Here is a 23632-nt window from a genome sequence, read left to right on the forward strand (position 1 = left end):
TATTTAAAATAAACACCTTACAACCAAACACCCTAAGATGTTTAATTGTAGGCGGTTTCCCAAACCAAAGTTCATGGGGAGTCTTTCCTAAAAATCTATGTATCAGAATTCGGTTTTGCACATAGCAAGCTGTATTCACAGCTTCAGCCCATAAGTAGCTCGGTAGGGAGTACTCATGAAGCATGCTTCGTGCAGCCTCTTGTAAGACTCGGTTCTTTCTCTCCACAACCCCATTTTGCTGTGGGGTCCTTGGAGTAGAGAACTCATGCCTATATCCCTTTTCTTGACAAAACTCTAAAAACCTATGATTTTGAAATTCCCCACCATGATCACTTCTAATGGTTTTAATTGTTGTCGATTTTTCATTTTCAGTTCTTCTACAAAAGGAAATAAAAATATCTATAGTTTGGTCCTTATGTTTCAAGAAGAAAGTCCATGTGTATCTAGTAAAATCATCAACGATTACCAAACAATATCTACTTCCATTCAATGATATTACACTACTGCAATCAAATAGGTCCATGTGCAATAAATCTAAAGCAGTAGATGTACTTACATTGCTTTTACCTTTATGGACAACTTTTGTTTGCTTACCCTTTTGACATGCATCACATAGTTTGGTCTTGTGGAACTTGATGCTTGGTAAGCCTCGCACTAATCCTTGGTTGGCCAACTTCCAGATGTTCTTCATGTTTACATGTGCCAATCTTCTATGCCATAACCAAGACTCTTCTTCTTTCGACATGAAACACTTAATCAAAGCATTAGTAGCACTTTTAAATGATACTTGATAAATATTGTCAACCCTTGTGCCTACTAGTACAGTGTCAAGTGTGTCAATGTGTTTAACCAAACATTGACTTGAATGAAATTCAATTGTGTAACCCGTATCACACAATTGGTGACACTTAGGAGATTAAAAGTCATCCCCTTGACTAGAAGGACATTCTTGATATGAAGACATTCGGATATATGAATGTCTCCAATTCCTACAACCTTAAGGCTACCATTATTACCAAAAGACACATTACCTCTACTTTTGTTTTGAATGGTAGTAAACAGTGATTTGTTCCCAGTCATGTGCTTGGAGCATCCACTATCAACAAACCAAGTTGATAGATGCTCCCCTCGACCAATGCCTACAATACACGAAAAATAGAGGTTTTAGGTACCCAAATCTTGGGACCTAATGCTTCTACAACGAAAGACCTAGGAACCCATGCCTTGGTCATACCTTTCCTAGTTCCATGAACTCTAGAAACATGTGATCTACTATTTTGAGTTCTAGACATTAGAGAAATGAAACTCGACTCCTTGGGTTGATACCCTAACCCGGCTTTGTTGTAAACTGCCCTTTGGGCATTTAGAATCATGTCTAGAGTCTTAGAGCTAGTTGAGAATTTCTCAAGCATTTTCTTGAGTTTCTCAACCTCACCCTTTAAGGCCTTGTTCTCATCCTCAAGAACTTCTAGATGTAGGTCATCGACCTCATCTTCCCTAAGGGTCCTTAAGGTTTTTACTTCTTCTTTCAACAATTTATTTTCTGTTTTTGACTTTTTAAGCAATGTAGATAAGTGAGTGATAGTTTTATAACACTTTTCTATATGAGAAGAGGTTACCTCTTCATCATCCGAAGATGATGAAGCCGTGGTTGAAGCGCTTGAGTCATCACTCTCGGATTCTGACTCTTCCCTTGCCATGAGTGCCAATTGCCGAGTGCTCTTTTCCATCTTCTCTTCTTCCTCCGATGAGCTTGATGAGGACTCATCCCAAGTGGCCTTGAGAGCCTTCTTCTTCTTGGCTCTTTCCTCCTTCCTTTTGGCTCGTTCCTCCTTCCTCTTTAGTTTTGGACACTCGCTCCGAATGTGTCCTTTCTTGCTACACTCATAACATGTAATATTAGATTTATCAAAATTTTGATCATTAGTTTTACCTTTTCCTTTGTATCTTCGGCTTCTTCTCATAATCCTTCTTACGAAGTTCGCCATCTCACTTGACGATGACCCACTTTCATCATCAGATTCAGAAGAAGAGGTGGATGAGGAAATCTCCTTTTCCTTCTTCTTTTCCTTCTTCCTTCTTCCATCCTTGCTCTTTGGTCCTGCAAATAAAGCAATACCCTTCTCTTTTTGACCTTTGTTAGCAAGCTCATGAAGTTCCATTTCACAGAAAAATTCATCTAGTTTAACAATGGAAAGATCCTTGGATACCTTGTAGGCATCTACCATGGATGACCACAAGGCATTCCTAGGAAAAGATTTAAGAGCGTACCTTACTAGGTCACGGTTTTCTACCCGTTCATCCACGGAGTGGAGACCATTGATGATCTCCTTGAATCTCCCATGAAGTTCACTCACCGTTTCATTGTCCTTCATGGTTAGATTTTGGAGGATTCAAGAATAGGTCCCTCTTGGCAATCCGAGAATCTCGAGTTCCCTCTTGGAGCTCGATGAGTTTGTTCCATAGGTCTCTTGCACTTGAGAACGGACCTACCTTGACGAGTTGATCCTTGGCGATTCCACATTGCAAGGTGACCATAGCCTTGGCATCGGCTTGTGCTTTGCGGAGTTGTTCGGTAGACCACTTTGACGACTCGAGTTCCTTACCTTCTTCATCCTTTGGTGGTGTGAAACCTTCCTTGACTGAGAACCACATGGCTATGTCGGTTTTGAGGTAGTACTCCATGCGGCCCTTCCAATATTGAAAATCTGCTCCTTCGAAGTAAGGTGGACGGTTGGTGCTAAATCCCTCCTTCATGGCCATTGTTTTGCTCTTCGGGTTGTTAAGCCGAAATGAAGAGCACCAGGCTCTGATACCACTTGTTGGGACCTTAGATGGCTAGAGGGGGGTGAATAGCCTCTTTGAAAAACACTAAACACAAATTTCTTCAAGAACTTTGTTAGCACAGCGGAAATAGAAAACTAAAACAAGAAAGCACAGCACACTAACTCAGAGATTTACGAGGTTCGGGGATAACTTGCCCCTACTCCTCGGCGTGTCCGTAAGGTGGACGAATCCTCTTGATCTTTCGGTAGATCACACCCCGGAAGCTATCCGGCTAAAGGATTCTCCTTCTCGGTGGAGTAACCTCTCCACAAAGTCTTTAACAGCAGTAAGAAATTAAGCACAAGACTTACAGTAGTGGCTCAAGTGAAATGATCAAAGGAAGCTCACAGCCACAATCAGCGAAGAACAAGCGCACTGCTTCAATCTTCCAGAGAGTTTTTCTCCACAGTGTTTTTCACAGCAAGAGCACAAAAAGCATTGTGTCGAGAGCCTCTCCTCTCCACCTTCATATGCCTCTCTGCTCTGAAACGGATCTCTGCCAAACCTGCAGCAAATCCCTGCAAATCCCTGCAACCGTCCACGACGTCGCCAATCACACTTCTTCCTTGTCTGATTGTCTCAGCTCCCACCAATGGCATCCTCGTTTCCACTGGTACCTCTGAGCTTGAACCTATCAGCACAAGTCAAGCTGATTTCGACCAAACGCGTTGCTACCAAAACTGGTTTGTCCGCAGCGAGACACAGCAAAAGCTTTTTGTTGCCTTCTACTAATGATCCTTAATTTGAATTCACCCAACATCGTAATCTGTAACCTGAAACTTCGAGAAAACTTGCAGCAGATGGTTAGAAACGAAATAGGTAAAAGCAATTGCGAATCAGAAACAATAAGAGAAAGCGCATGCAAAACAAGCCATACTGTGGATCGGTCAGCAGACCGATCCACGCTTTATATCGTCACTGATCGGTCTGGGGACCGATCAGGTGCTTGTCTGATCGGTCCCAAGACCGATCCACCCCTTCACGCAAATCTGGTAACGAAGCCTGATCGGTCCAGGGACCGATCAGGACTCAGCTGGATCGGTCCGTAAGACCGATCAGTATCCACTCAGCGCTACTGAGGATCATCTGATCGGTCCCCGGACCGATCAGTATACACTCAGTGTGCTACTGAGTGTTATCTGATCGGTCCCCGGACCGATCAGTATACACTCAGTGTGCTACTGAGTGTTATCTGATCGGTCCCCGGACCGATCAGTATACACTCAGTGTGCTACTGAGTGTTGCCTGATCGGTCCCCAGACCGATCAGGAAACTGGATCGGTCTGCAGACCGATCTGCCGTGCCATTGTGCCACTGGATCGGTCTGTAGACCGATCCAAAACTATGAGTCTCGAGTCAAGCTTCCAAGCTTGCTGTCCTCACCCCTGACGGTCCAGAGAGCGTGCTACCGAACCCTCTCCGACCATACATGCCAAGCTTCCACACTTGGACTTCCCAATTGCCTGGTTTCACTCACCAGGACTTTCCAAATGCCTAACATCCCAGTTAGGACTTTCCCACTGCCTGGCTTCACTCACCAGGACTTTCCCGTGCCAAGCTCCTCGCTTGGACTTTTCCCAATCAGGTCAATCAGGTTAACCAAGTCAACCTTGATTAGTAATTAGTCTGAGTTAATTTAATATCTGATTCAAACTTAAATCAGTGTCAACATCAAAACAACATCCAGGTCAGACTGTATCAACAATGGTAACATGTTGGGTAGAATAGTCTTTGATTTTCAAATCAGTTTCCTACATTTTTAACTTGTTTTCAAAATCATGTTATGTTTTAAAATTCTAGGAAAATATTGTTTTTAAAAAATTCTAATTTTACTAGATTTTCAAAATATGGAATTAGCTTAGGCTCTACCTTAGACATCCTGCTCCCCTAGAATTTAGCCAGAGCATCTCACAAACACCTAGTTTACCTTGCTTGTATTTGAAAAACATAGAATGACGTGAGATGCATAGGGTACAACCTGGACTCAAGAATGCTTATATCTGTGCATTAATATGAGTCTGGGCGTTAAACACCTAATTAACAGTAATCAAGTCAAGTCATCCAGCCTTAGTCAAATCTAACTGGATCTATTGACTTAACTTGACTAACCAAGTGAAATCTGTTGTCCTCTAGGTAATCAGCTAGTAGCTAGATGGTTTGACATGTGGCAAGAAACCTAATTGATTGACTTTTAAATTTTTTTTACTCAGGCATGAACATTAGGGCTCTGATACCTTACTTAAAGAGAAATTAGCTAATTTACAATCAATCTAATCCAACTCATGCTTGGACATTAAGGATTTAAGCTCCTCCCTTGCCCTCAAAAGCTTTAAATTGATTATTTGTCTAAAAGAAAAATCCTTTCAAATTTAGCTAAGTTTTCAAAACTTTAATTTTCAAAAGTCATTTTTTTTTCTTTTTTACTAAGCTTTCAAAATTCTTTTTGAAATAACTATTAACAAAGCTTTTCAAATTTATCTAAGTCTTTCAAATCTCTTCAAAACACACTTTCCCTTAACTAAGTATTTTGAAAATTTAGCTAAGTATTTTCTAACCGATTCAAAAAATTTAGCTACAACTTTCAAAAACATGTCTTTCAAATAAAAATCAACTTCGAGCTCAAACTATTTTACTTAGAGAATTTGATTTACAAGATAGTTAAGGTTTTTTCTCTTACCTTTTTCCTAAAAATCTTCATAAAAAGTTAAGATTTTTTTTCAAACGTGCTTATTTTTTGATGAATGGCAAAGGGGAAGAGTAGGGAAATTCAAAAGAAAGGTTATTTTTATAAAGAAAGCCTTTATTAAGGGGGAGCTTGACAAAGTTTAAGTTTTAGCTTAACCATGCTGACATTCAAAATTTATTAAGCTTGCTTACTTAAACTCTATGCATCGATTTTACTTAGCTCTGAATTTCAATTGTCATAATCAAAAAGGGGGAGATTGTTGGTGCGGGAAGCATCCGACGATCGACCGTTGTTTTGATAATGGCAAAGGAATTCAAAGTTAAATTATTTTGTGATCTAACGTACTTAATTGAGTGTTTTAGGAAAGTCCTAGCTGCAGTTAGGCAGGTAGAAAACCCTAGGGGTGGTAACCCTAGGTCGTAGAGGGTGGTAACCCTATGTGGAAAGTTTTGGCGGGTCAAGAGCTTCGGGCAAAAGTCCTAGGGGGTAACCCTAGGTGGAAAGTCCTGGTGTCGCGAACCAGGTGAAAGACTGGACCAGCCGGGAAGCGGAAGTCCAGCAGAAAGTCTGGAAGCTTCGAACGCTGAGCAAAAGTCCAGTCGATCTGGAGGATCGCATTGGCAACAAGTAAATCTCCTGAGTGGAGTAGGTGAGGACGTGTTCCCCGTAGAGGGAACAGTAGACGTTGGGTCGACCTAGGGTTTCCGGTTGAAAATCTGAAGTCAGACCCACACAGTCCGATGACTGTCAATTATATCTATCATATTGTTTCTGTGCTAACTTTGTTTTGCAGGGTTTGTGTTTGGGACTAACACATGTTGCAGGAACAAAGAAGCACACTTAGCCTCGGATGAACAGTGTCCGATGCGCCTCCATGGGACACTGTTCATCCGAGGCACCTCCATGGGGCTTGGAGGCGCCTCGGGTGCTAGCCAAAGCCAGCTGTCCAGAGAAGCTGGAGGCGCCTCGGAGGTCATTGGAGGCGCCTTGGACCAGGCGTTGGAGGCGCCTTGGAGCAGCTTGGAGGCGCCTTCTGTGGGATAAGACGCGACCAAATCAGAGTTGATCCACGCGTGCGACTCGGCGGCCTGGAGGCACCTCGGACAGGCTTGGAGGCGCCTCCAGCACTGTTTAAAAGGGGACTTCGAGCAGCAGCTTAGAACTACGATACACAAGCGATCCTTCTGCGTTCAACTGCTAACGAGTTCATCCCGAAGTACTGTAACGACATACCGACGACTCAGAACTCCAGATTTTGATATTCTTACTGTCGGTATTGTTTCCTTTTATAATTCTAATTGCAATAATCTTGTAATAATCTTTCGAGCTTATAGTTGTTGCCCACCGAAAGCGGTCAACGACCGCGGGCCTTGGAGTAGGAGTCGCCACAAGCTCCGAACCAAGTAACTCTTCGTGTCTTTGTGTGTTTGTGTTGTTCCCTTTTATTTATTCTGTTGCTTAAACTCGTGTGATTTATGAATTCGAAAATAGTGAAAGCCACGAGCGCTATTCACCCCCCCCCTCTAGCGCTTTCGATCCAACACAACCGAATATATGAAGGAGGGCTGGTCTAGGAGAAGTGAAAGACTCATAGGTTTGACCAGATGTTGGGTTAACCAGCTATGTTCTGAGAATCATATTGTAGCAATGGGGAACTGTATCTCGTATACTCGACCGACATGTTAGGGCAGTCAGATTTGCTCTTTGTATCTTGACAATGAATAGAGCGGCAAGCTTCCTAAGCTTGACTGGCTTAAGCAATGACTGACCATATGCTAAAAGACTTATACTATGAGAATGGAAAGCTGGGTCCCATGAATCTGGCCTGAAGTATAGCCGACCGGCTTTGTGGTAGGCTAGCCATCCTTTAAACCTAGTGAGCTATTGGTCAGTCAGATATAGTAGATGCCTTAGCACAAGAATGGGTCACTACGTCCCTCTAGTCTGACTAGCTCTTGGGCTGGTGTTCTCATTTTGAAGGCCTTAGAGCTGGGTGAGGAGCGAAGTCCTATTGAGAGTGACATGTTAGCTGTCATCTTTCATTGACTTTGATCTTCACCTCACCTTGACTTTGACTACCATATCATCCTTATGTTCACTCGCAACATTCCGTATCACTCATGATCATTAAAATCATTCCTCTGCAAATATTCTAGGGCTCGTGACACTGGACGAATGGAGAGACAGTTAATAGGTTGTCAGAACCGGTCTCATAGATGCTTTCATTCAAGCACGTGGTGCTTCATGAATGGAAAGTTAACTAATGGCTGCCGGATCTGGTCTCCTTGCTAGTTCGCACGAGAATAATGATGAAGAAATATGCAGCGCTTATATGGAGATGCTCTAGAGACCATTATAAAAATCCTAAAGAAAGTGAAAGAGATCTCCAATTTATAAATCATACATAAGGTTTTCTCCTTCTTCTCCATCTCCCCATTCCCAAATACTACCTTAAATAAACTTTAACTTGAATATAGGAATGATTAGTTGGGACTGTCAATCTAATTCTTTATTGAAGTGTGTTTCAAATTTTCTTAATCATTATTACCCGTAATATTTGAAGATTGCATGAGTTGAATGTTTATTGATCCTATGCAATATTTAACTGAAATATCTATCAAATAACTAATTTTTAAGTTGATATTAGAATTAAAGGTGCATGGGGGCGTATTAATTAGAAGATGATAAATTTATTATAATAATTTATTATAATAAAATAAAAAATTAATATTTATTAGATGGATATAGAAAAAACGTCTAATCCATTCAGACAATAGGTTGTAAATGAATTCATGATTTATTTGTCTGTAGAGACGCACGATGAGGGACGTGAGCATAAATCCAGAAACAACTAAAAGAAAAATTCTATATAATTGTATAGACTGTCCTTTTCATAGCTTAGTGTAGACGTGTAGGGCCATGGCTGGCAATTTGAGAGACAAGGATGCACAAGAGTCCCCGTGACTTGTCCTCTCAGACTGACAACAGATCCCTGACACTACTACTGTTAATTAGGGGTGACAATCATCGAACCATTTAATTCATCGAAATAGTACAAATAATTTGTTTACTAACTGAGTCCCATAATTTTGGTAAAATATCAATTAAATCGATTGAAAATTAAAATAATCAAATTTTTTATTAACTCATAGACGAATTATGAAATTAAAAATTTTCAATTTTCAATCAATTCGAATATAACCAAACATAGTTTAATCAAATTTAATTGAAATAATTAATATTTTTAAAATAAAACTAAAATTTTAAATTAATAACTTTTAATTTTAATTAAATTGATTAATTTAATTTAACTGATTTTTTATTCATCCAGCACAAAAATAAAAGTTATTAGGACATATAACTAGTACTGTGTGGTTATCTTACATTTATAATCATGCACTCCGAAATCAAGTATGACACTTAGAAACTTGTGTTTGCTAAAGGCAAGTAACAACATCATAAAAGAGATGTTCATGACTTTAATTACTGCCGCAGTGGCTGGCAGCGGCAGGAATCATGCAAGGCCATGTGCTGTATGCAGGCAGGACCATGTGGCCAACGCTGCGTGAAGTCCGGCGGCCTTGTCAACTGGTGGCTCCCTTAATTAGCCCGGTAACAATGCCCTACCTAGCTCCAACCAAACTCTGTCACACTACTTCTATTTTGATAGCTACCACGAATTGTTAAACTTAAGCATGCATGCGTGCTTAATTTAGTGACGATCGAGTTTGAGTGCTTTAATTAAGCTTTAAGCTTTTCTTCATGTAAGTTTTATCCTGTCGAACCAAACGATCTGATCTGACTATGGACAGGTGGCTGAAACAGAAGGTTTAAGTGGAGTAGATATGAAGCAAGAATTAATTATTAGTTATATTGCCTTTCCTTTTCATCTTTACCATGATCAATTGTCTTTGCTTTGCAGGCATGCATGTTCTAGTGTTAATAAGCTTAATCTTCCATCTTGCTTGATGCAGATAGTTAGCGACATGATTTTAAACCGGTCTTGTCGATTTGCATTTGTAACGTATGGGGATCCCTCACAACTTATGTGACTTGACGATATAGATCACCATTTTTCAAACTCTTAAACGTGCTCTCTCTGTCTATCTCTCTCCAAATGAAACATCACACACAAGTTCATTCGTCCAAGACGTCTTTTCAAATGAAAAATTATCCGACTACAACTCAAAATTCAAGCATTAATTAAAGACAAATTCGCAATGTAGGTTGATATGCTAACACAATGGAAAATTATTAATCTCTTAAAGTGCTCTGTCCTCCCTTTTATTTTTATGATAAGAGGAGTGAAGCATATATACAAAAGTTGATATAGTACATTACAAACCCACTTGGGTTTTCATCATCTTGTCAAAACCCCAACTTATACATGCTTAATTCCTTGAGAAAAGCTAACACATCAACGCACAGACTCCTCCGTTTATTATACATATATTTACATACGCACAAAGCATGGGAACGACAAAATATATGGGGTCAAAACAGAGGATGGCCCGAGAGTTCAGTTCCTGGGACTGAGCTGGTTGACGAGTGCGAGGGCGTTACTGGTGACCTGCGCCACCTCCACCACCTTCTTCCGGACAGCGGCGCGCAAGGCGGGGCCCGCGAACTGCGCGAGGCCGTCCAGGCAGGTGGTCTCGTCGGTGAGCGAGGCGCTGACCCAAGTCTGCACGTTACTGAGGTGCCAGACGAACCGGCTCCTCTGGGAGCCGGCGCCGCGGGCCATGAAGGCCATCTCCTTCGCTGAGCTCCGGAGGCGGTCCACGCCGTCGCGCAGGGTCTCGACGCAGTCGCGCACCGCGCCGGCCTCGAGACTCTTCCGGGACCCGGTGGTCGAGGCCGAAATGCGGCCGACGAAGGCGGAGGCGGCGCCGGCGCGGTCGGCGCTGACGGATAGGGCCGCGCGGGCCAGGGCGAGCTTGCTGTGGTGCACCGCCTGGGCGTAGGCCGCCAGGCACTGCTCGCAGAGGTCCGGGTAGCGCGTGCGCCTGCAGGCGTCGCGCACGAACTCAGTCGTCGGGGCAGCTCCGGCGACAGCGAAGGCGGCGAGTAGAAGGAGAAAGACATGGACGGAACGATCCATTGATAACTGCCTTAAATCGACTACCCTGATCGAGAGGGGATTTTAGTGTCTGCGGGCATTTAAATAGAAGGACTGAGATGGTTAATTTAATTACTGAAGAGTAATTACGTGGCGTCTTGTGATAGGCAGGTACGTAATATATACTAGTAGTGTAAAAATTAAAAGAAAATGCTAATTATGGCGGGCGGGTTCACGCGTGGGGCGCTGCCCAGGTACCATGCAGGTTCACGTGATTGAGTCAGTTATAGATGAAATTAAAAGGAATTTCATTTCGTGATATCTCTCGATTTGCAACTTGATTTTGAAATTACAGTCACAGGATATCTCTCAATGCCTGACTTCTATTTAACACTCACAGGATTTGCATGACTGAACTCTCATAAGCCTGACCTAAGCTTGTCATCAAATGCAAGAAACGTTGACGAACGCATAAAAAAGTATCAAATTAACAGTAATAGTCATTATGCAATCTTGATAGACAATTTCCAGGTATTTAGCTACAAAACTTTCAAATAATTAACTAGTGACCGTTCGTCGCCACTTGACGTCTTATTAAAGATTGTATCGACCACCTCTGCTTGACTTGTCCCTTTTGGAGTCATCCTAAAGCAAAACAGAAAATGAAATGAATGAATGAATGCTAAGAATGGATGGATGCCGCAAAGTTCATTTTGTAATCTGCTCGAGGTAACTAGTAAATTCGAGAAATTTGTTCTAAAAATTGATCCTGGTCAATTGCAAAATGTAAAGATAACGGACGAAATATGAGCGTTAGAAGTTGTGAGGGTATGTACATGGAAGGTGTAGGATATCTTCTCATTGATGTCCAAGATTTCTTTCCACTTCCTCCCAATAGTCATCTGCATAAAATTACTTCAGAGTTAGTTTGGATTTAAAAATACATTATTATGTCACGAAGTTTGGATTTAAAAACAAAAAAGAAAATCGATAAGGGTGGACTAAATTGTTCTAGTAGCTACATAAGTCACGCTCGAATTAAACAGAGCCTAGAAGTCTAAAATCGAGTAAGCAGGACAGAATGAATATCTGAGCAAACTAGCTCAACTCAGGTTGTACCATGAATGCATTGTAGACAACAAATATCAAAGCTTAGAACAAAAAGTAGAAGCCAATAACACCAGTGATAGTTTCTGGTGAACAACAAAGGTAAATTGCTTGGTAATCAGAAACAACCATCAGATAGCATTAAGAAAGCATTAAGTATACCGCATTACATATCTTAGGGGCTGTTTGATTTAGGGAAATTCGAATGAGGAATAGGAATAGCCATCATGATGTTTGGATTATATGAATGGAAATACAAATAAAGGAATGAATTCTTATAATTGGGTAATGACTCATTCTCATGTCTCCCCTCTTCAATGAGTCATTACTCTATTTTCAACAATCAAAATATTCTCTTATTTCAAAAATACTCTTAACCCAAAATTAAAATTTTCCTCCTTAATATCAAATATCAAAATATATTTATTTAATTTTTCTTTTATATCACTTTCTCTCTCTTTGTTCTCTCTAATCATATTTTCTCTCTCCTCATTTTATCATAATACTTTCTCTCTCCTTAATCTCTCTCATCAGACTTTCTTTCCTCTTTTTTTCTCATTACACTCTCTCTCATCATACTTTTTCTCTCCTTAATCTCTTCCATCATACTCTCTTCCCTCTTTTTTTTTTCTCATCATACTTTCTCTCTCCTCAATCTCTCATATTACACTCTCTTTTCTCTTTTTTCTTATCACACTTTCTCTCTCATCATGCTTTATATCTCATCACACTTTCTCTCTCCTCAATCTCTCCCATCACATTCGCTTTTTTTTTTATCATCACACTTTCTCTCTCATCATATTTTTTCTCTCCTCAATCTCTCACATCACACTCTCTTTTTTCTCATCACACTTTCTCTCTCATCATGCTTTCTATCTCATCACAATTTCTCTCTCCTCAATCTCTCACATCACACTCTCTCCCTTTTTTCTCAACACACTTTCTCTCTCATCACGCTTTCTCTCTCATCATACTTTCTCTCTCCTCAATCTCTCCCATCACATTTACTTTCCTATTTTTTTCTCATCACACTTTCTCTCTCATCATATTTTCTCTCTCATCAATCTCTCCCATCACACTTTCTCTCCTCATTTTTTCTCATTACACTTTCTCTCTCTTCATTTTCTCTCATCATATTTTACTTTTCATCATATTTTCTCTCTCATCTTCTATCATCATGCTCTCTCCCATCACACTCTCTTTCCTCATTTTCTCTCATCGCATTTTCTCTCTCTTCATTCTTTCCCATAATATTTTCTCTCTCATCATATTTTTCTCTCACATTCAATTTTCTCTCACATCTAATTTTTTTTCTTATTTTCATTCAAAGGTAAAAAAGGAAATTTTGATTTATTCCGATAGAAAATATTCAACTAACCAAACATTGTTTTTAAGAGTAATATCCATGCTCATACTCATTCCTATTCCACAATACTATGATTCTCATTCCGATTACTATTCCTAGGAACGAACCAAACGCCCCCTTAGTAACAAAATAGCTAGAAAAGCATATAATCAGTAGAATATATCCTAAACTTATATTTAAATTGAGAATCTACACGTGAGAACTCTGAAGTTGTATAACATTTGTTTTTGATAAATCTACCATATGATTGAGTACCTGAACTGCTTCATTGTTTGCTGCCTTAGTCCACAATGCAAGTTTATCCTGCCTGGGGCGCACACTAGCAACAACCCCACAGATTTCCTCACTTTCATCAAACTGCTCCCCAATCAAAGCCATTAACTGCATAATCAATTTTCCAAACCATGAATTAGTGAGTTGTAATTTTTTATGCTCCAAACCATGCCATTCGTGCATACTTAAAACTTGGAGTTAATATCCAAAAACTACAACAGTTTTCTTTCAAAAGAATAATCAGCACACCGTTTCCAACCACATGTCATCAAGAGCAGCTCTTTGTTTACATGTAATAGACCATTTTCCACCATTTGTACATTCAGGGTCTTCCCATTTGGGTTCTATCCCGGTCTTGAAACAGTGGAAATCAGCATTAGCAGGCAATTTGCTGGGTTGAAATATTTGATCATGCAGGCTGCCAAAACAGAAGAACCAAATAAGTCGACCATTTAGCAAGAATATTGAAATTATGAATTAAAAAAAGAAAATAGTCATTTTAGAACACAAGGGCGAATGACATTTATTTAACCCCTTAAGAACATCAAGAAATCATAAATTATGTATCCTCCAAATGTTCCCAAGTAATATAGTGTAAGAGACTAAGGAACTCAAAAATCTTACAACGTCATGAGCTTCAACTCATATCCTATGGATTAGAATTAAATTACAACACAAGATCAGATGAGTTTTGAGTTGGTTCGTTTACCAAAAATTCACATCGGCTGAAGCAAATACCATTCCATAAGTAATCAATTTATTTTTAAGACTAAGAAAGTCCAATTTTTTAATTACCAGCGATATTAATGATTCTAAATATGTTGTTTCTTATGCAATGGTTGAAGATTTAAGTTTCTTTATATATACAATATTGCACCATACTAGTATTCTTAGTTCTATTGTCTTGTATCTTTCTAGCCAATGCCCTACAGATATGCATCCCAGATTATGTAACAACATCCATTTAAACATAAAACTCGGGCATACATAATGATACAAAAATTTAAGAGGATAATAGTTTCAGCTATTTAGAAGTACAGAAAATGATTCACAAAGATTCCCAAACTGAATCTGAGTAGTTCTCACTAAGATATGCATAGATAAGAAAAATCAAAAGACTGCCATAATACCACTCGTAGCACTAAAGTTTAATTAAGTGGCTGTGGTCTCAACAGCTTCAAGTATTAGAAAAGAGCCCAAATTACAACTTTACAGAATTTTCTCAATGTGTTTGTCTCATCTATTTAGGATCGGTTGCATCCATCTCATCCTTCATTAAACTCAAAGCAAGACAATATCACTATTATTAATTTATTATTTAAATCAATTGTTTTTATTGGAATAACTAATATTCAGTTCACCTTCTATTATAACTCATTTCTCTTCTAACTATAGAATCTAATAGTTACCTTTAAACATACTCATATCGTCCAAACCTATTTCTCTCATTTTATTATCTATTTGAGCTACGCCTAACTAGGTAAGGCTGATCGCGAGTTGAACTAATATCTACGACTAGATAAATCAATAAAACAGAATTAGGGCTTAGTAAACACAAATATTAGCCAAATTCTAAAAAAAAAATAATCAATGAAGCAGTTGCAGAGGGTCGCAAATTCAAATGACGAATCCCCATCGAACATAAGTCCAATTTTATAGATCGGGCGGCAAAGATAATAGATTAAGCGCACGCGCCAGAGAGAGAGAGAGAGAGAGAGAGAGAGAGAGAGAGAGAGAGCGCACCACCAGAACTCCTCGACGGTGTCGAAGGTATAGACCTGGCGAAGGGAGGCACCCCAGGCGGCGCCTTGCTTGGACTTGGACAGGTTATCGAACCAGAACGTCCACTTCCTCTGCAGCGGATGGGGTACGGCGTCTCCACTCTCCGCCCCAGTGCTCACCGCCGCCGTCTCAGCCATCTTCCTCTGCCACCAATCGGGAGAAGAGAGGCACCGAAAGAGGGTTTGGGATCCTGGTTCGCCTACCGTTATATGGAGAGAATAAGGCCGGCCCAGCCTGATCGCTCCAATCCCACCAAACCTTCCGAACTTTTTTTCCCGGAAACATTCACTTAATAAATTATATTTTTACATTTTTTTTGTTGCAAAATCGTATCATTTTGCCCGTGTGTAAGGCCTTACATTATTAGATTACGGTGATAACTAAATCTAAAATAAAAATCTCTTAAATTTTAAAATTAACCAATGCTATAAAAAAAAATAAATTTTACATTTTTTGAAATGTGAATTTAGCTACAAGTGGGAGAAATCATTATTCCACATTTCTTGGAACAAAAGTTAAATTAACCCCAATATATCTATCCAAGCTTGAATACTATAAACAGAACAGAAGCTAATGTTCTCATTTTGATTTTACAGTATTTGAGACCATTTACATGAATCTTTACCTCGCCATCAAACTATCAAACTATAATTGAAGCTGAAGTTTAAAAAGAGCACAGAGTTTATTTTTGACTAATACCAAACCTTCTCATCTTGTGGAGATGTTAGATCATCGATAATTTACAGAAAATCCTTCCCTTGTGCAAAAGAATTCAAATAAATTACACAATTTTTTTCACTGTTATAGGGAATTTACAGTCCATGCTGCTCTGTCGGTACTGCAGATAAATGTGAATCACTTCAACCCATGCAGGTGATAAATTTGGTCATTTGAGTATTAAAAAGGCCACTGAATAGATACGGAAGACCAAATCATGGTTGAAAGATTAATTCTGGAAGGTCAGATCAATGATGTAATTTGCATAACTTCAGAATAAGTTGGCCTGTTACTGCTTTTGGTTTTTCGTGTGAATTGCTCTAGGCATGCTTTGTCTTGATCACAAATCATGGAAGAGCCTCCGAATGTGTTCGACTGAGGCTGGCATCAACGTGATCGGGCATTTCTTGTACTGTTACAAGGAAGAGATCATCATTCAAAAGATGTGAATACGTCTTCACAAGCGGGAGTTTGGGATAAGACAATTCCATAATGCAGGATGCAAGTGCTAATAGTTGCAGGTCTCACCTGAGAAACATATTTGAATATGCAAGAATAGCAGAAGACAAAACCAGAAACTGCGATGACCGATGGATTTGCTCGTTTCTGGGAGCATAGAGGGCACAGCGATCTGTCTTGTGGCAGTGAAATCCCACCTTTAGCAACCTGCAGTTCAGTAATCATAGGCACTCAAAAAGGAACGAGAAGGTTGTCTAATAAATCCTTCAATTTTCAATATAAATTATTCTCTTCAATATCATATAAAACTGAACTGCGTAGTAGTTGAGTTGCAAAACATCATTCTCTTCAGTATTAACATATTGATGGAACATCAAGCCATCAACAACCAACCTACTGCATCCCACTATTATAGTTGACATAATTAATGGGACATAAAGATATAATACAGGTAGATACAAAGGACGAAAGGAAAAGGAAAATGAAAAAGAAAAAGAAAAACTCAACCTGATCAAGCAAATTTTTTTAACATTTGGTAAGAAAATTCTTGAATTCTTGTGGTTTCTAAAGAAATACTCAACATGTAAGATAAAACAAACAAACCTTTGGAGGAGGTGGAGGTGGGGGTGGCGGGTAAACTGTCGGAGCTGACATTCTTTCTTCTGCAGATTGATACCACCATTCCATCATCTACAACCAATGGAAAATAAGGAGAAATGTAAATTGAAAGTAAGGCATGGATCACCATGCTTTCATTAGCATAGAATTATTGAAGAAAAAAAGGGTATCCTGAAAAAGTATTATAAAAAAAATCATTGGCAACAAGCTTAAATGATAGCAATAAGCAATAACATTGATGCAACCTTAGACTAAACCTATGCTGAGGAATAAAAAGCACATAGCAGGTAGTCGTTTACTCACTTTAAAGAAGAATACAGCAGCTATTAGTCCAGTCTGAGCATAATCCAGTGTAGTGTAGATGCAAGTTAGCATCACTCTCTGAACAGCCTTCAACCATGGAGGACCACGAAGTCTCTCTCGCTCACGACTTCTGATTTTTGATGTTCTAGAAGATGAATCCATCTAGACAGACATTGAATTAGGTAAAAATATATGATTAGAAAGAATACCATTTGAAGAAGAGTTTAGAGTTGCTCAATGAATTTAAAATTAATAATCATACTGCCACCTAATATACCAGTTCTTGGCCTGTGGCACGGCATACATGAACACCAAGAGCATGTAATCCTGGACTGTAGTACCCAGTAGCATCCAGAAGATACAAAAGTTGATAAGCAAAAGAAAGACCTGGTAAGAGTAAAAAAAAAAAAAATTAGTACCTGATTCTCCTCTCAATGGAATCCTGAAAAAACCAGTTTAGTTTATGAAAAAAAAATGACTTCATTCATGAGCAAAGAGAATTGGTCACTAACTCCAGGTCTGTTTCACATTCAATGAGGTATCATTAAATACTTAATTCTAGAATGCAATAACATGATGTTAGATAAAACTGAGCTATCAGATAGCCAATTCAACAGAGCAAAAGAAACCAGCACCTGAAAATAACAAAGAACAAATGGTACGCATGTAAAAATAGTTGGATAAAAATCATAATTCAACAAGAAAAGAAAGAGAATCTTGTCTTGATAGCTCTTTCCCTTGAATGAAAAAGTAGCCAGTGGGAATACAAAGAAAAATAATGTACATTTGACAAGATACAATGCCACCTTGGTTTAAACAGAAAAAAAGGAAAGATTTTCACAACTATAACCTAATACATTCAGTATTCATAAACCCAACAATACAGTAAAATGGCAGTCTTTAATTATCTACTCTGTCAGCTTATAACAAATTAACCCCCAAAATTGTAATTTTAGAATTTCATAACAGGGGTTACTGGTAGAAAAACATAATAGTCTACAATCAGAAAACCAATTCAACAGATAGGGAAATAGCACCTGAAAACAACTGAGCATGCATGCCAAAAGATATAAAAGTAGAAAATATAAATCAGAACTTGACATGAAAAGAAAGAGATAATCTTGCTTTAGTTCCTTCCCTGGGATGGCAAAGTACCCAAAAGTGGTGGAAAACTAAAACCACATATATCTCAGAAGATAGATATAACTTACCTTGCTTGCTAACCACAACAGGGTTTTGTAATCATAACATAACATATTTCTAACTGCTCATAACCTAATACCCACTTAGTGAAAAGGGAGTCCTTAAATTCCTCACTCCATCTACCAGCAGATGTTACCCAAAGTAGTAAAAAAACTTGAGGGAAAAAATTTCTATTACAAGATACATCATTGAGCTATTATTAACTCTTTTCACTAGGTTGTTCAAAATTCAACATCAAATTTCTATTACAAGATACATCATTGAGCTATTATTAACTCTTTTCACTAGGTTGTTCAAAATTCAACATCAAATTTCTATTACAAGATACATCATTGAGCTATTATTAACTCCTTTTAACTAGGTTGTTCAAAATTCAACATCGACACATAATATATAAAGGTTAAAAATCTCCAAATTCTGGTATCAGAATTCTGCAACCAAAATAGCTTTATACTTTAAAGTGAGGATTTATAAGATCTTGCGAGTTGCAATGATTACTCATACATATTATTTCAAAACAAGTAAGCAAGTCATTCACAAGGATTTGTTGTATCTTCTTCTTCAGCATATCATCAAATTGTGTAAGCCCCGACAATTTGGAACTGACTACATAGAACACCTCTCTATTTGAACTCTATGCAATCGTTGCATATTATTAATATATATATATATATATATATATATATATATATTCCAAACTAATTGATAATCTGCAATTATTTTGATTGACAGTATAAACAATCTTTCAAAAAAAAAATCAACAATCAGCTAATAGAAAGTCAGTCAAGGATATCTGTTGAAAACGAGTATAATACTGAGGCACTAGTCTGAAAGTACATGATAGATGGGAACACACACAAAAAAAATGAAGAGTGCGATCATGTGCCACAAGACCATTTGCAAGTGTCATTCTTCAAGAGTACTGAACGAAATAATCTAACATACAATATGCACTACAAACAACAAGCAACTCATGAAATGGCTCCTGGCATATTGATCCTTGTAGGCAAAGAAGGCTCATTTCTGTCATAAAGAAAATACCTTCATTTGTTGCATGAATCCATGGATAGCAAGCACCTATAATGGCCTTAATTTTCTTTTTCATATCCAGAATAATTGAGCCTGCTTCACTTGGCTGCTGGATCCTTCCATGAGAAATCTCTCCTTGATCTAAAAGAAAACCTACATCATCCAATCTTGCATCATCACTGCCCCAAAGACTAGCTTGAAGCCTTGCTTCCCTCTCTTTATTGTAAATGGCCTGCAGCTTTGATTTGAGATATGGCAAAATGACCTAGACCAAATAAAGGAAATATTGACAGTTATGATTTTGTTATTTTCACAATGCTTAGAGCACCTTCAATCCAACAAAAGTTAGCATCACAAACACTTAATAACTATTGCAATGGCCCATCTAAATACAACTATACTTATATAGAAGTTCTAACAACGAAACATTCAAGTTTGGATCCAGGAGGAAGTTCTTATATGGAACTCTCCCAAGAAGATTAATGGTTCCTGACAAGATTAATTGTAAAGAAACTAATAACTAAGAGCAAGGTTCATATAATCAGTTTCCTAATACAAGATTATCATTGGTAAATAGTCTTTTGTTTTACATTTGTAAGTCTACAGCTACATACAAATTGAGAAAACAAATGATGATACATTTCAAAGATGGAAGCAGAAAATTAAGGGATAAAAATGGAAGCTTTATAATTTTTCTGTTATGCCAGAGAGAGTAGTCACATTATCAAATAAAATAACAATCTGAACTTAAAGTGTACAAGAATAGCCGAGTTTATAACCAACTCATTAATCCATGAACTAGCATCACCATCCTCAATTTATTGAACAAAAAAAAAAAAATCAAAACCAATTTATCAATGAACACTAGCAGACCAGAATTGCAACAGATAGAAGTTTTTGGCGCTTCTCTAATCCAGAACGAGGAAGCTTAGCACTTGACTCCTTGTTTAAAGTGTTCTTATTGGATCTTATCTTCACAGATCTCCTTCTTAGACCATACAAGGATTCTGAAAAAGAAGCATCTGGAGAGAAATATGTAGAAAACAGCAATGTCATGGTAAATAGATAAAAGTAGTAACTCACAAAATGTAATTTCCCCAAACCTCAATTAAAAAAACAGTACTGAACCATTAATACACAATGACTATGGACAGTGAGACTACTTATTACATGGGTGATAAAAGGATTAGTTCAATACATCTTTTGCCAATGAATAGATGCATCAGGCAATTGGAATCTTCAATTTAAAAGGAAAAGCAGAAACAATGGAGTAGTATGCAATGAAATTTGCCATTGAGAAATGAGAAAAAAGATTGCACATGCATCTTATGACCTCATACATTTCATCTACAAGAAATAAACTAAAGGTATAGTATGCTGAATATCTCTAAACTAATTCTAGGTAAGATGCTATAGCCGAGAAGTGGATGTCACTAATCATTCTCCTTGCATTATTTAAGTTACATGGAATTAACACCATCTTCTTTCTTCCATATAGCTCTGGTCAGTGACCTATATGGCAACACTACTGAAGCTTAAATCCAGTAAATCCAATTTACTCAATTAATTACCTATTAATAAAGTAAAAGAACAAGTTCACAAATATGTGAATCTCAATGACAGATAATTTATGAATCTAATAGAACAGATAAACAGATTTATAGTTAAAGATAATAATGTGTAATATATTTATCTAGCATTTTAAATATTTATGCTTACAGCTTAAATATATTTCTAGTATTTTGACAGTGTTCTGTCAAAACTTAAGCAGTGACTGCTAACACAATGGAATCATTTCTATAATAGACCAATTTGTTGAAAAAAAAAGTAAGCAGCAATTTATTACATAGAGGCACAAATTTTATCAATTAAATCCATGAAACAAAAATAAAAAAAATATATATAACAACTATGCAGTGGTGAAAAAATAAATGGAGAACCTGTTGTTCGTAAACTATGAGCCTCAAGTACCAACATCAACAAGGCAAAGAATTCATCATCATAATCTAGCACCTTGTGAAGAAATGGTCTTCTTAAAGCGAACACCTGCATAAGGAACACAATTAAACACCTATCTGTACTAACAAACTTAACTCATTAAGTACAGCAAATGCAGAGAATAGGTTAGATAAGCAAACATTAGCCCAACAAAGAGATTTCTTGTAAATGCCTCAATAGCAAAGGTCGAGAAATATAGGCACATATCTCTTTGCATTGCCCATGCCTCTAGCCATAGTGCATGAGATAAAACATACGAACAACACCAACTGCAATTAGTCTACTTTGTGGTACTAATATAAAAAACAAAAAATAAAATGATAATTTGTTGAGCAAATCAAGCAGTGAGAAGTGAGAAGTGAGAAATGAGAAATGAGAAGTAAGCAAACTCTACTAATTGGAATATATATGAAGTTAATAAGAAGCTAACTATTAGAAACAAACTCAAAGCCAGAATGGATCAAAAAATATACAGCTTCTACCAGCTGAATCCCACTGAAATCATGATCCGTTTCCTTGTCCAACAAGTCAAGGCACTTATTCATACAGGACTGAAGTCCCCGTTAAAGGTCACATATGTATTCAACCAGATGACATAACTGGGAAATAAATCTCCCCCATTTATGATTATAGTTGTCAGGACCCACTTAAATGAGAGACTAACACATTTACTTGTAAGGCCCAACCACTAATCCAAAATGGTTAAGCCCAAATAGTTCATTCATCTAAGCTTATAAAAACTTCTTTGTTAACCCACAGCTCAACAGGTTAGCAATGGGTTACATTGGGATGTCATAATTTCGCTGAAAATAATCCCTAGTAGTTACACCATCATGCAAATAGCCCTTCCAACTTTGCCTAGAGTGAGAGGCGTTACCTTGCCTAGGATTAGATCCACTTAGATACCAATTGTCATGACCCATTTAAAGAAAGCTGATGCATTTACTTATTAGAATCAACAACTAATCCAAAATGTTTAAGACCACACTAATAATAGTTCGCCCATCTAAATAAAGCTTCTTTGTTATTAGTCCACAACTCGGGATTAAACTAGGGCGTCACAATAGTGAAACCAACCATCGAAATAACTGGCAAATAATAAATCTAAACTCAAAAGTAAAACAGCAAAGAACCCATTTCCAAGGAAAAATTTTTATTTATGTGATGCATTCAACCATACACCCTTAGACTGATGCTGGCAAGGGGAAATATGATATTTCCATTAATACCACAATCCCAGTGATTCATGGCCAGAAAATTCAACGTAAAGCAACACAAACAGAAATTAAGAAAAGCAAAGAAGCCTTTTGGAACATAACCGGAAAGCTTAGACCGCAACGGAAGGGAAGGAAAAGGGAGGCAGTAAAGAGAAGCGTGGTACCCCGAGGGAGTAAGTGAGCGCAGCACGGAGGCTGACTGGAAGCTGCTGCGCCGCCGCCATCTCGAAGAAGGTCGGCCGCGTGCCCTGGCCTCCCACCTGGAACAGCATCTAGGCCAAATGATAAGGTGCTCTTGATCAGATTCCTCTCCTGCCCAATTGCTAGGGTTCTTCTGAGCTATCACAAAATGAACACCAAATCAGAGAGAAAAGTGCTTCCGTTCATGCGGGGGCGGCTTCTGAACGCGAGGCGGTCGCTTTCAGATTCGTGAGCCACGAGATCCATCGGCGTCGGCTACTGATGGGGATGACACGTGAGCAAGCGGAGATTATTCGTTACTATTTTTAGGAGTCCAGATCCTCTGCGCCCGCCTCCCGTGTGCGCCCTATCGCTTCCTGCTGATCGGTCTGTTGACCGATCAGCAAGAATGCTGACCGGTCAGCAGACCGATCAGCAGGAATGCTGATCAGTCTTGCTGACCGATCAGCATTCCAGCAGCAAGAAATGCACGTAGCGGGCGCAGAAGATCTACCAAATCAGCACGCACTGTACCACAATGTCTGTTGACCTAAATCATCGGATTAGCTTATAGCGGACTATTAAATGATGAAAAGAATTTTTTTTTTCTTGAGAATATAAAGTCATGGAAAATTAATCTTTTATTTTATTATAATAAATTTATCATCCTCTAACCAATTAAATATTCCGTGAAGATAAAAACATAGTACTCACGAAGACTTATCTGAGATGATAAATAGATGATAGATTTATCTAATGAACGAAAGGTCAAATCTCAAGACTATGAGACATAAATTCTTGCACCTAGC

The 23632-nt window shown here is 38.3% G+C and overlaps 3 protein-coding genes across 3 annotated transcripts; all 3 read right to left on the reverse strand.

The window, feature by feature from the left end:
• Positions 1 to 9766: 9766 nt before the first annotated feature.
• LOC122024676 (pectinesterase inhibitor 9-like) lies at positions 9767 to 10663 on the reverse strand. The gene has a single exon (XM_042583347.1). The coding sequence runs from the start codon at positions 10611 to 10613 to the stop codon at positions 10032 to 10034; it is 582 nt and encodes a 193-aa protein (XP_042439281.1). The 5' UTR covers positions 10614 to 10663; the 3' UTR covers positions 9767 to 10031.
• A 368-nt stretch (positions 10664 to 11031) lies between these two features.
• Positions 11032 to 15288, reverse strand: LOC122024675 (eukaryotic translation initiation factor-like). Its single transcript, XM_042583346.1, has 5 exons — positions 15061 to 15288; positions 13567 to 13735; positions 13300 to 13425; positions 11408 to 11473; positions 11032 to 11216 (listed from the first exon to the last, which is right to left on the reverse strand). Exons 1-5 carry the CDS (start codon positions 15234 to 15236, stop codon positions 11166 to 11168), a joined length of 588 nt encoding a protein of 195 aa, XP_042439280.1. The 5' UTR covers positions 15237 to 15288; the 3' UTR covers positions 11032 to 11165.
• A 474-nt stretch (positions 15289 to 15762) lies between these two features.
• LOC122024313 (peroxisome biogenesis protein 12-like) lies at positions 15763 to 23109 on the reverse strand. The gene is made up of 9 exons (XM_042582917.1): positions 22808 to 23109; positions 21369 to 21474; positions 20302 to 20450; positions 19441 to 19693; positions 17474 to 17583; positions 17197 to 17358; positions 16879 to 16965; positions 16345 to 16482; positions 15763 to 16228 (listed from the first exon to the last, which is right to left on the reverse strand). Exons 1-9 carry the CDS (start codon positions 22913 to 22915, stop codon positions 16157 to 16159), a joined length of 1185 nt encoding a protein of 394 aa, XP_042438851.1. The 5' UTR covers positions 22916 to 23109; the 3' UTR covers positions 15763 to 16156.
• Positions 23110 to 23632: the final 523 nt, after the last annotated feature.

The sequence above is a fragment of the Zingiber officinale genome, chromosome 9B (genome assembly GCF_018446385.1).
Source record: "Zingiber officinale cultivar Zhangliang chromosome 9B, Zo_v1.1, whole genome shotgun sequence".
Lineage (NCBI taxonomy): Eukaryota > Viridiplantae > Streptophyta > Magnoliopsida > Zingiberales > Zingiberaceae > Zingiber > Zingiber officinale.

Bases quoted from the DNA above. Each gene is read 5' to 3' on its own strand.
- LOC122024676 (XM_042583347.1), bottom strand. From the start codon at position 10,613: ATGGATCGTTCCGTCCATGTCTTTCTCCTTCTACTCGCCGCCTTCGCT.
- LOC122024675 (XM_042583346.1), bottom strand. From the start codon at position 15,236: ATGGCTGAGACGGCGGCGGTGAGCACTGGGGCGGAGAGTGGAGACGCC. The intron at 13,736-15,060 runs GTGCGCTCTCTC...CTGTTTTGGCAG, and splicing joins ACCGTCGAGGAGTTCTGGTG to CCTGCATGATCAAATATTTC. The intron at 13,426-13,566 runs GTGTGCTGATTA...TTGATTATGCAG, and splicing joins ATGACATGTGGTTGGAAACG to TTAATGGCTTTGATTGGGGA.
- LOC122024313 (XM_042582917.1), bottom strand. From the start codon at position 22,915: ATGCTGTTCCAGGTGGGAGGCCAGGGCACGCGGCCGACCTTCTTCGAG. The intron at 21,475-22,807 runs GTACCACGCTTC...TTCCTTATGCAG, and splicing joins CGCTCACTTACTCCCTCGGG to GTGTTCGCTTTAAGAAGACC. The intron at 19,694-20,301 runs GTCTGCTAGTGT...TATTTGGTCTAG, and splicing joins TTCTATCTGTTGCAATTCTG to GTCATTTTGCCATATCTCAA.